Consider the following 10,873-nt stretch of genomic DNA (forward strand, 5'->3'; position numbering starts at 1 on the left):
GAGGAGACGCACATAAAGAGGACATTTCCTCTTCCTATGCGTCTTTTCCACAGTCAAATCCACTTTACCCTCCCATCCTTTCTTCTTAAGGGTGGAAAGGGAAGGGGACTAAAATTAGGCCTCCGGCACCTATTGGGTGTGAAAGTGAAGATTGATGTATAAATGCATCATGCATTTGAGAGTCAAGAGCGTGCGCACATTTGACTAAACTATCGCATAACACAGCGATTGCTATTGCTTTGCCAGTCAACTGTTTAGTTGCACAACTAGAAATTAAGTAGTGTGCGCTTCATATAAGCTCATAGGAATCAAAGCGAGACTAAACAGTTTTACGATAGTTTAGTCAAAAGTGGGCGCGGTCTAACGATATATTGTATTATATTTGTAATTGCCATAAAAAATTAAACCAACATATGTAGTAAAACCACAATAAATTCCCCTGCAATAAAATTGCAATCGGCATATATATGTGTATATTAGAGGAAGTGTGAAAGTAGCACTAGTGGACGAGAAATTGAGAAGCAAAAGGTTTTCGTGGTATGGACATATGCGACGAGAGGATTTGGATATAAACAAGACAGTGGTAAGATTGAATAGGATTGCTGTAAAAGTAGACCAAAGAAAGTATGTATGGATTGTCTGACAGGATATGCGTAAGGGATTGAATACATTATATTCGCTGATAGAGATGTATGCAGCACATACTGTACTGACCCTCTGTAAGGACAATTTAACAGTGGTAGAGTCCGCTTTAACATCTTCGTACGAATGGTCCGGCTCGCTCCCAGCAATACCACGACCACACAGAAAACAGACGTGAAGTGGAAGCAATTCCGCGTTTTGTCTGATGAGTGTAGTGCCGGAGGCCTAATTTTGGTCCTTTTCCCTTTCCACCTTTTTCTTAAGAGGACAGGATGGGAAGGAAAAGTGGATTTGACGGAGGAGACGCATAGGAAGGGGAAATATCTTCTTTATGTGCGTCTCCTCCTCCGTCAGTTAAAGGTAGGCAACGCATCTGCAATTGCGTATGTTTATGGGCAGATATCGCTTTACATTTCTGTGGATACAGGTGGCCGCTTGCTCGTGTGCCACTTCATATTATAAAAAAAAGACAAGTTAACTATAATGGTATGAAAAATGTGTCTAACTCACCATCTTTAACCGCCCCCTTAGCGGCGAGGAAGAAGGCGAGTTCGCTGGAGTCCACGATGTGGTGAGCGCCGTCTTGCAGGCGGAACTTGACGCCGGATATCTTGTGTCCGGAGAGGTAGCCCTTCTGGCAGGTGTCGATGAAGCCGCGCTGCACGCCCGGCACGAACGGCTTCGGGACGTTCGTACCTATCGTCTCATCCACGAATTCTAACACTGAAATTGTGTTTTTGTATTCATTATCGGTGCCCTTTTACTTCACACGGAATTAAATTTACATGTGTTTCTAGAACTTCTTCTAAGCAAAACATTAGTTAAGTTGTCAACAAACATCCATAAGCTTTAGTATTATTTATAGGTACGTTGTACAGTTTTCTAATAGTGAATTTGAATCGACCTATTTTTTGAGTTTAAATATATACAAAAATACCAATCTTTCCTTTTTATAATATTAGTATAGATATGTCGATATGTTAATATGTAACATTTAGATATGTAGATATGTTAATATGTAGATATGTAGATATGTTAATATGTAGACATGTAGATATGTTAGTATGTAGACATGTAGACATGTAGATATGTTAATATGTAGACATGTAGATATGTTAGTATGTAGACATGTAGATATGTTAGTATGTAGACATGTAGATATGTTAATATGTAGACATGTAGATATGTTAGTATGTAGACATGTAGATATGTTAATATGTAGACATGTAGATATGTTAATATGTAGATATGTAGAAATGTAGATATGTTAATATGTAAATACATATTTATATCTACATAGATATCTTACTAGTGTTCTGTTGCGGAGGTAGAGGCTCCATGACGCCGCTGACGCGCGCGTACTGCCCCGCGCCGCCAGACTGCTTCTTGTGCAAATAATCAAACTCACACGGAGACATCATAGTTTCCCTACAAATATAAATAACATCAAACTAAAAAAAAAACATTTTACGACACATTTACGTCAGGGGTCCATCTTCACTGTGAATTTTTCTTTTATTTGCTATCGCGCTACGTTGAATTAAGCCTTTTTTTGAAAGTTTAAACAATTGAATTAACATATTAATTTTTGGATAACAGTCATTAGAATTGAATTTGGCCATAAAATGGGAATATAGCAATTATCTCAATTAGATTCAAGGACGAAATTAAATTCATTAAATACTATGAACAGCAGCCATTAAACTATATAATTTTTATATTAATTTTGTAAATTTTAATGTTTATTTTGTCTATGGTTGATACAAAGACAATCAAAGAGCATAGAAATGTTTTTTTTTTAATATATTTAAAAAGATTTATTTCTCTCACCTGAAGGCAACTTTAGGTTTTCCCAACTCGACTGGACAATTGTATTCTCTTTCCATTCTCTGAGCGTATATCTCTAAATGCAGCTCGCCCATACCCGAAACTATCGTCTCCTTGTTGTCGCCGTCATAGCGAAAATGGAATGTTGGATCTTCTTTAGTAAACCTAAATATATACATAGTTTTACTAAGTCTCAGCACTCAATAATACAAAAACATGATAATTCAGACTTTTTTTTCGATTCTCTACCCCCCTCCAGGGGGTAATTGATGTAAAAGTAGATAAAAACGAAACAGATGCGCCCTGGTAGGTTTAGACCACCACATAGTTAGCCTTTAATTTAGTCTGTTCCCTTAAAGCTAGACATTTGAAAGAAAAAATAGAACTGTAAATCTTAAAAAAATTAAATTCTGAGACTGTCTAAACCTCATAATGACATAAGTTTTAAAAAGTTTTACGTAGGTAATACACGCGAGAATATTACAGGCTACTTTTTTTATCATAATTTCGTTAGTACAAAATATAAATTAGCTAGCTTATATATTTCAATACATACCTCGCTACCGCTTTCGAGAAGTTATCTCTGTCCTTATTATTCTTTGGTTTAATTGACATAGAGACGACAGGATCGGGGACATGTATCGATTCCAATGACAGGTTTAATTTGCCATCATTCACGAACGTGTCACCTGACGCGCAATCGACACCGAACAACGCGAATATATCGCCTGCTAGCACTTCGTTCACCTCCTCCATATTGTTGGAATGCATACGTACTAAACGAGACACTTTCACCTAAAAGACATAAAGGAAATATTTGATTTTTTCTCAAATACAGTTTAAAATATCATTAAAAACTTGTTGAAAACATGATTAAAAATATGTTGAAAAGTTCATTGAAAAATCGTTGAAAAAGGTAATAGTATAATACTTTATAGATCTAATAATCACGTCGTAGATAATTTACTTTTAAATGTATTTCGAACATTTCTTAAATCAAACAATTCTTTTTATTTGAAATATTGTAATATCTATTTATAAAAATACATACCTTTTTCCCAGTCCTAGCATTGAAAATATTATCTCCACGTTTCAACATACCCTGGTAACATCTTAAATAAGTTAATTGTCCAAATTTACTCAATTCCAACTTAAAAGCTAAACCGACAAATGGTTTCTTATCATTTCTACTGGGATCCAGTAATATATTTTGTCCTTCGGAATTCTTTTTCTCATTCAATATAGCTGTGTTCTCAACTTCACCTGGATGTGGCAAATATTCAAGTACCGCATCCAGTAATGGTTGTACACCTTTGTTTTTTAACGCTGTACCTAGAAGTACTGGTGTAAATACACGTTTTAATGTAGCCCTACGGATTGCCTGTTTCAATTCATCTATGGTAGGTGTTTTTTCTTCTAAAAACATTTCACCTGAAATTAAAATATTGTTAGGAAACGGAAGGATAAGTGGGGGGTAGTTTTATAAAACACTTGCTAGGAGTCGAACAGAGCTGTTTCAGTCGGACAGTACATTTCTAGTCGTCACCATAGAACATTCGATATCTTTACATATTTGACTTTGTGTTAGTTTTAAAATAATTAACAAGTATTGTTGGTATGAACGATCGTCCATATTTTTTTTAAGTCATTTGTCTCGAACTATCTAAAAATATTATATAAATGAATTTAAAATATAAGTTAGAATGATCAGACAAAAAAAAACGTGATAGATTTTACATTTTTTGTAAAAAATAGTATATTTTTTGACATAAAACACGTAAAATAAAAATTGTATGTCCCAAGTAGGCAGCAAAAAACATATGTATGATAAATGTTAAAAAATCTTACCCAATTTTTCGTCCACATTTGACAAATGCTCAATTAATTCGTGACGTTTCTCTTGAACTTCTGCCCTCCTGTCTTGTGGTATCTCATCCAAACGGACTTTCTCACCATAATCACCATCAAAATACATCGCTTTCTCTTGCACAAGGTCTAATATACCTTGACATTCTTTTTCTAAACCAATAGGTAAGTGAAGAAAGGCTGCATTATGATTCAGCTTTGAGCGCATCTGTTTTAATACTCTGTAATAATACAACACATATAAACTACTCAATCTTTGTGTTGATAAATAATTTGGATGTTTCTCACTGGTTTGATCGGCCCACAAATTAATGGACCTAAAGGAGAAAACATCCCAATAGGAATCAATCTGCATGCCAAAATTCTTTAACAGCAGATTCTGGTATCTTGAATAGTAATCTAGAAATACATCAGAATTTGAGTGGTTTTTGTTTATTTAACCGATACAAACTCAATGCCAAAAAAAAAATATAAAAACATAAACAATGAAGACAAAGATTTGTTTATATAATTTGAGTTTATGATTGTATTAATTTAAATATTCCTATACCAAGTACTTAACACTGAAAAAATAATGGAATAATAGACTGCAAGATTTATAACTTCAAAGAACAATACAAAACCAGACTAACCTTGATGGATTCGCACTTAACCTATCCAGCTTGTTAATAAAAGCAAGACAAGGTACATTATAGCGTTTCATTTGTCTATTCACCGTTAACGTCTGACTTTGTACTCCTCCTACAGCACATAGTACTAAAACTGCACCATCTAACACACGTAAAGCTCTTTCCACTTCAACTGTAAAGTCTACGTGGCCAGGTGTATCAATAATATTGATATTATGGTCTTTCCAAATTGTGTATGTAGCAGCAGATTGAATAGTTATGCCTCTTTGACGTTCTAATTCCATTGAATCCATAACCGCACCAACATTGTCTTTACCTTTTACCTGAAATTTATATATTAATTTTATTAACTAACTGTTCATAAACCTGTCTGTGCGGAATTAAGAAAATGTAATTAGAAGCATGTTTATCCAGACTATGCTCTACATCTTAACCAAATCTGAGGATCCATGCATCTGGATTTTTGCATTTTTCTTTAGTCGAAAATCTGGCATTTCAACCATATATAAAGAGAGATAATAACAAGTAAATGATGATTCCTACTAAAAAATATGATTCTTCTAAATTTTCCTGATGGTACCTTTTAGTTTAATGTTCTTTGTACCATGTTTTCATGAATAAAATGTAATAAACAAGTAATTGTATTAAAATTCTGTTACTACGGTAAACAGAGATGAAAAACACTAATTATAATTTTACAGAACCTCACCTCATGCATAGCATCAATCCGACCTGTGTAAAACAATATCCTCTCTGTAAGAGTTGTCTTACCAGAGTCTATGTGAGCTGAGATACCAATATTTCTTATTTTCTCCAAAGCTTTATGCTCAGCAAATTTTACATGGGAGGAATATGGCTGAAAGAAAAATAAGTATAATAGTATCCAAACTTTTTGCACTGCCCTGAGTTAAATCTATGTAACTATTTAACATGTAAATCTGTGCGACGTTATTTATTGATTTCTTTTTCATTTGGTAAATTTGTACTTCTTACTTTTATCGACACAAAGAATTTCCTTAGAGAAAACTTTACAGTTCGTTTCGTAAAATACTTTTAAAATTATGTAACAAAAACTAATATACTATACGAAATTGATCTGAAAATCATTTAAAAATTTGAAACTTGTTAGCAACATACCTGTGTTTGGCAGACATTTAGGATCTTCAAAACCTTCGGTAGATTTGCTATCCGATATAAATTTATTAGTGTCATTTTAATTGTATTATTACTTTATATTAATCGATCATGAAATAGCCTGCACAGCGCAAAATTATAGGTTATGCTCGATTTTAAATACGGTTGCCATGGCCAAATGTCAATGTCAATTTGACACTGCGCCTGACAGCCTGACAGCTGACTTTTATCATTTTTTTTTCTACTATTATAATTGAGAAAAATAGAGAAGTTTCTTTATACAACTCAATCTGAAAATCGATCTTCAAATCGAGCGTTATAAAACTTTAAAATTAAACCTCTTTTAAACTTTCTCTTTTACAAATGCTTTTATTCCAGCGCAATGAAGTTAGCCATTCTTTAAACGAAACATTGCTCGACTTGCTCTTTGCTGTTCACCGCTGTCATGGCATAGACAAATTTAAAAATGTCAGTTTCGTTTCAGTTCAAAAAGAATATGGCCGTGTTGCGGCCAAGTGTGAATGTAAATATGAATGGTCACAATAATATTCATAGTCAGTTAACGAAATCTTTAGAAAGGATTCTTGAAGATGCTTACTTAAGTGGTGAATTAAAGTTGAGTGGGCGGAAGTTAAGAGAGTTTCCTAAACCAGTGAAATTTGACTTGAGTGATACAGTTGTGGCCGGTAAGTTAAATTTATAAATAAATCGTCCTGCATTCACAACCTATCTGTGTCTTCATTCCGTATTTTGATACATTTTATATCATGGTAACGGCGTTTTTAGTGTTATTAGATGTTGTTTTTGTTTACCAATCAACGGCCTGTTATTACAAGCACAAGCGTTATCTCTCATAAGCTCTATCACTTTAAATCGATTGAAGATAAAACGATGTTTTCCTACTGTACAATAACATTTCTGTATTTTTGAATTCGTTTTTACTTGTATTTGTTTTAAAATTTATTGTTTAAGATGTAAATCCATAGCTGTCTTCTTGTTTTTAAAGATTGTCCATAACTTTAGCAAAATAATATAAAAATGACTACAATCACTAGGTTTTCAAACGATAATTATATGGTTAATCTAATAAGAATACTTATTTAATTAAATTTTCATTAAAATAATCCTGGCTGAATAATTATTGCTATACAAATTTTAAGAAGAAAGATTTGTATTTATTTTTGTATTGGAATAACTTAAAACAACTGGACAGATTTTAAAAATATTCCAACATTGAAAAGCTATGTTATCACTGAGTAACATAGGCTATACTTTATGCTATTTTATTTTAATTCCTTACAAAGTCATAAGCAACAAGTTTTTAATAATTCAATTTCATTGATAAATTATATTGTAACAAATTTTGTATTATAATGTAAATCAATAAAAATCCTTCAATTTTATATACCTATTGAGTAATTGACTAGAAATAGTGTTGTTTTTAAATTTAAAAGTAGTGAAGGAAATAAAGCCTAGAGGTGGGTGTTTATTTAGGGATGGGCATGTAATGTGAGGCCTAATTTAAATGGACACTGTTGTTTAACTAATGGATTGGTTCTATTAACTTGTTAATTAGTTTGCCTAAAACTGGATACATTTCAATTTTATTAATGTAATAGTTTAATTTACTGTATACATTATTGTTAAAATACACAATATTACACAATTGTTCAATGTTATATTCGGTACTTTTGTAAGGTTTTTATTGAAAATTCTTAAATTAAAGTAATTAACAAAAAAAAATCAGGCACATTTACTAATTTTTATTTTGTTGATGTTAATTATTATAGTAATTGTGTAATTTTTGATACAAATATGCTTAATTCCAACAAAAAGGGTATGCAAGCTGTTTGTGGTAAGAATATGTTATGGAGCTTTATTTTAAATCTATATTGGGCGTATTTTATAGTTCCGAGCCAGCGTTCTGCGTTCTAAAAATGGTTTTATTTACGTTTTACGCCTACCTAGTAGGTAGGCATTCAACATTATTCCCAATCTTGATCATAGTAAAATGCCAAATACGTCGATGTTTTGAATAGCTATCGCTACTCCCTACGACAGTAGCTTATGTTCCAGACTATGCTCAACGTACGCCTTTCAGCAAGATCCACCTGTTCTAGTGATACGTAGAAATAAACATCCGTCAGTCCATCCATCTAAACTTTTATAGTAGATCTCATCGTCTCATGTAAATTATCGTCCTGATACGATTTAGTGCTTTTTATATCTGAATATATTAAAAACCAGGCCTAGTATTTATTGATCGTAAATTCGCTGCAGTAGATTTTACGTAAAAGCTGACACGATCGTAGGCTTCTGTCTAAACAAATATCGTAATCTCAATTCTTTCAGACGAAATGAAAGATAGAGATATATTTTTGTTGAAGATTTTGGCAATGGTAATTCGGTGATGAAGTAGAGATTCGTATACTAGACAGCGATCTTCAAGTTATAAATCAAGTAAGCGATTTATTCATGTTTGAGACAATACAGTTCTTGAAATAGAAATTATCGATAACGACGCCACTGTTCTTGACAAAACAATACATCATTGATAGTTGGATTGCTTCACATATTCAATGTCCCGACATAAACAAGTGAGGATAGTAACGCCTGGCCTATAGTTTCGAGTGGTAACACTTAACGACCATCTCCAGTCGGGCGATGACGCATGAAAGCGGCACATGTAGTGAAAGATTTATTGTCTTACCGCCGTACTCACAGTCTGTGAACATTTTAAATCTTTACTAAGGCATTCTTAACCACCCAGTTACTGCTATTCTTTTATTTCTTTATATTATATTAGACTTACCAAAGATAGGTCAATAAAATCTAGGTTTAGCGTCCGTGCTATCCAACACAAAGCTTATAAAGTATAATTATTATTCCTTCATTGAAACCTTATAACAAAGTAACAGATTTATTAAAATGACCCCAAAAATGTCACAATACGCGTAGTGGGTTATCTAATGCCAATAGCTCTTCTTTGACTCTTTAGTCTTTGATAAAATATGACGAAACGCACCAGTGACCTCTTGATGACTGAATATAATAAGAATACTTTGACTTTTGACCATAAAGACCACCGGTTAAGTTCTAAGTATAGTGTACTACTTAAATGTAAATACTTGCACTTTTAAACATAAGTTTTCTCCGAAGTAATTTGACAACATAAAGAGCTCTTTTGATGATCAGATGTTTCGTTAGCTACCCTTTTCTGTTAATAAAAGTCAATTATTGTGTATACCATGTCTTCCACCAAATAACGGACAAAGCATGCCCACAGATTACAAGCTAAGCATATTTAAAGATGGATGTAGACACCATATACAAAATTGCCCTCTATGATGAACTGAAGTTTTACTAAGAACCCGGTAACTTATGAACGAACGTTCCCGGAGGTTCCTTTGATTAACCAACTTTAATTGCTTAGTTGTTAATTCAACCGGTACACTCACTTCGTACTTAGCATGACCTGAATTTTACTAGTGAAAGACTCCTGACCCGACCTAAACATTAAATTTATGAAAAATGTAGCGTTAAAAATATTTCGTTGCTATGAGATTAAAATTACCTTCGTGATATTTAATAGTTAATTAATTAAGACATCAAAAATATAACGATAGCTATAATAGAAGACAGGTTTATCCACGTAAGTGAGAGTATCAGAATACGTAATTCATCCCTCACATTCTAGTTGAAAAAAGTGAGACAGCAATAGATGTCAATACAATATATCACAGTCGATACCCACAGCGAGAAGCAGACAGTGAACTTTATTCGTCATTGTGGGGATAGAATAACGCTATACAAGTTGTATAGGAAACGCCATACTGGCGACAGGTGCATAAACGTGCCCGCCAAGCGTTACTCCACTCCGGATACGAGGGAGCGACGATAACACTAACAAACCAGGATTTATACAAATTGTAATGTAAAATGAACCCTACGGTCATTGTGATAAGACAGGTTCATGTTACAATCAGCCAAGGAAATCAATTTGTACAAGTGGCGCTAGTGTTTAGGCGACTCCTTGTCGTTTTATTGTAGACAGGACTTTTGTTATGGTCAATTTAGAGTTATACACATGACAATGAAGACGTTTTATAAATTTTACCTGTAAAGACTTATTGTGCCACCATTTTTAACATTACTTTCTTAGATCTGGATGCTTTTAATATTTTTAAAATTGATGGAGAAGTCCTGTACTGAATTTGAGTTTAATATTTTATTTAGATCTACTTGACTTACTCAAATCGTACGGTACTTCCAAATTAAAAGGTGCAAATATATTATTTAACTGTACATTTAATACTTAAGAGAATAAGATTGCCCAATTCTCTTGTGTAAAACTCGTCTGAGAGCAACTTTTAATGAGGCGAAAATGTTCCTCATCAGTAATTAATTAAATTATTCCAGACACTGCGAAAACACTTGAATCAGTCTGCGTGTTTACCGAATTCATTTCGGACAGAAATAAATTTATAATGTCCACTTTAACAGAAACCCTTGATGTATTTTAATAGGGACTTTAATAACAACCCTTTTACAATTTCCATGTCGTCGCTTCATTACCTTCGTCCTTGTATAATAGGACAAGAAATCTTTTTATGTTCCATAAACAAACGTAGGAATTGATCGTAAACTCTTTTGGTTACATTTGCATAGGACTGTAAAGCCCACTCCATAGTTTTGGCGAAGCTACCTTTACAATAGGCGTCACGTCATTTTTATGCGCCACGTAGACGCCTCCGCGTCCCTGCATCCTAATGAAG

The 10,873-nt window shown here is 33.3% G+C and overlaps 2 protein-coding genes across 2 annotated transcripts in view; one reads left to right on the plus strand and one right to left on the minus strand.

Moving 5' to 3' along the window:
- The window catches only part of LOC106099866 (elongation factor G, mitochondrial), a 7,785-nt gene extending 1,500 nt beyond the window's left edge, over positions 1 to 6,285 (minus strand). Inside the window, exons 1-9 of the mRNA XM_013278547.1 lie at positions 6,102 to 6,285; positions 5,674 to 5,820; positions 4,968 to 5,287; positions 4,318 to 4,556; positions 3,521 to 3,900; positions 3,026 to 3,264; positions 2,473 to 2,634; positions 1,952 to 2,070; positions 1,153 to 1,365 (exon numbers count right to left, since the gene is read on the minus strand). Of these exons, the coding sequence (XP_013134001.1) occupies positions 1,153 to 1,365; positions 1,952 to 2,070; positions 2,473 to 2,634; positions 3,026 to 3,264; positions 3,521 to 3,900; positions 4,318 to 4,556; positions 4,968 to 5,287; positions 5,674 to 5,820; positions 6,102 to 6,176 (1,894 nt within the window). The 5' untranslated portion in view covers positions 6,177 to 6,285. The remainder of the gene's footprint in view (positions 1 to 1,152; positions 1,366 to 1,951; positions 2,071 to 2,472; positions 2,635 to 3,025; positions 3,265 to 3,520; positions 3,901 to 4,317; positions 4,557 to 4,967; positions 5,288 to 5,673; positions 5,821 to 6,101) is intronic.
- A 272-nt stretch (positions 6,286 to 6,557) lies between these two features.
- Positions 6,558 to 10,873, plus strand: part of LOC106099475 (leucine-rich repeat and calponin homology domain-containing protein 1-like) — a 36,055-nt gene continuing 31,739 nt past the window's right edge. The window contains exon 1 of the mRNA XM_013278034.1: positions 6,558 to 6,784. Coding sequence (XP_013133488.1) covers positions 6,565 to 6,784 — 220 coding nt within the window. The 5' untranslated portion in view covers positions 6,558 to 6,564. The remainder of the gene's footprint in view (positions 6,785 to 10,873) is intronic.

This window comes from Papilio polytes, unplaced genomic scaffold, assembly GCF_000836215.1.
Source record: "Papilio polytes unplaced genomic scaffold, Ppol_1.0 DF824102.1, whole genome shotgun sequence".
NCBI classification, from domain to species: Eukaryota; Metazoa; Arthropoda; class Insecta; order Lepidoptera; family Papilionidae; genus Papilio; species Papilio polytes.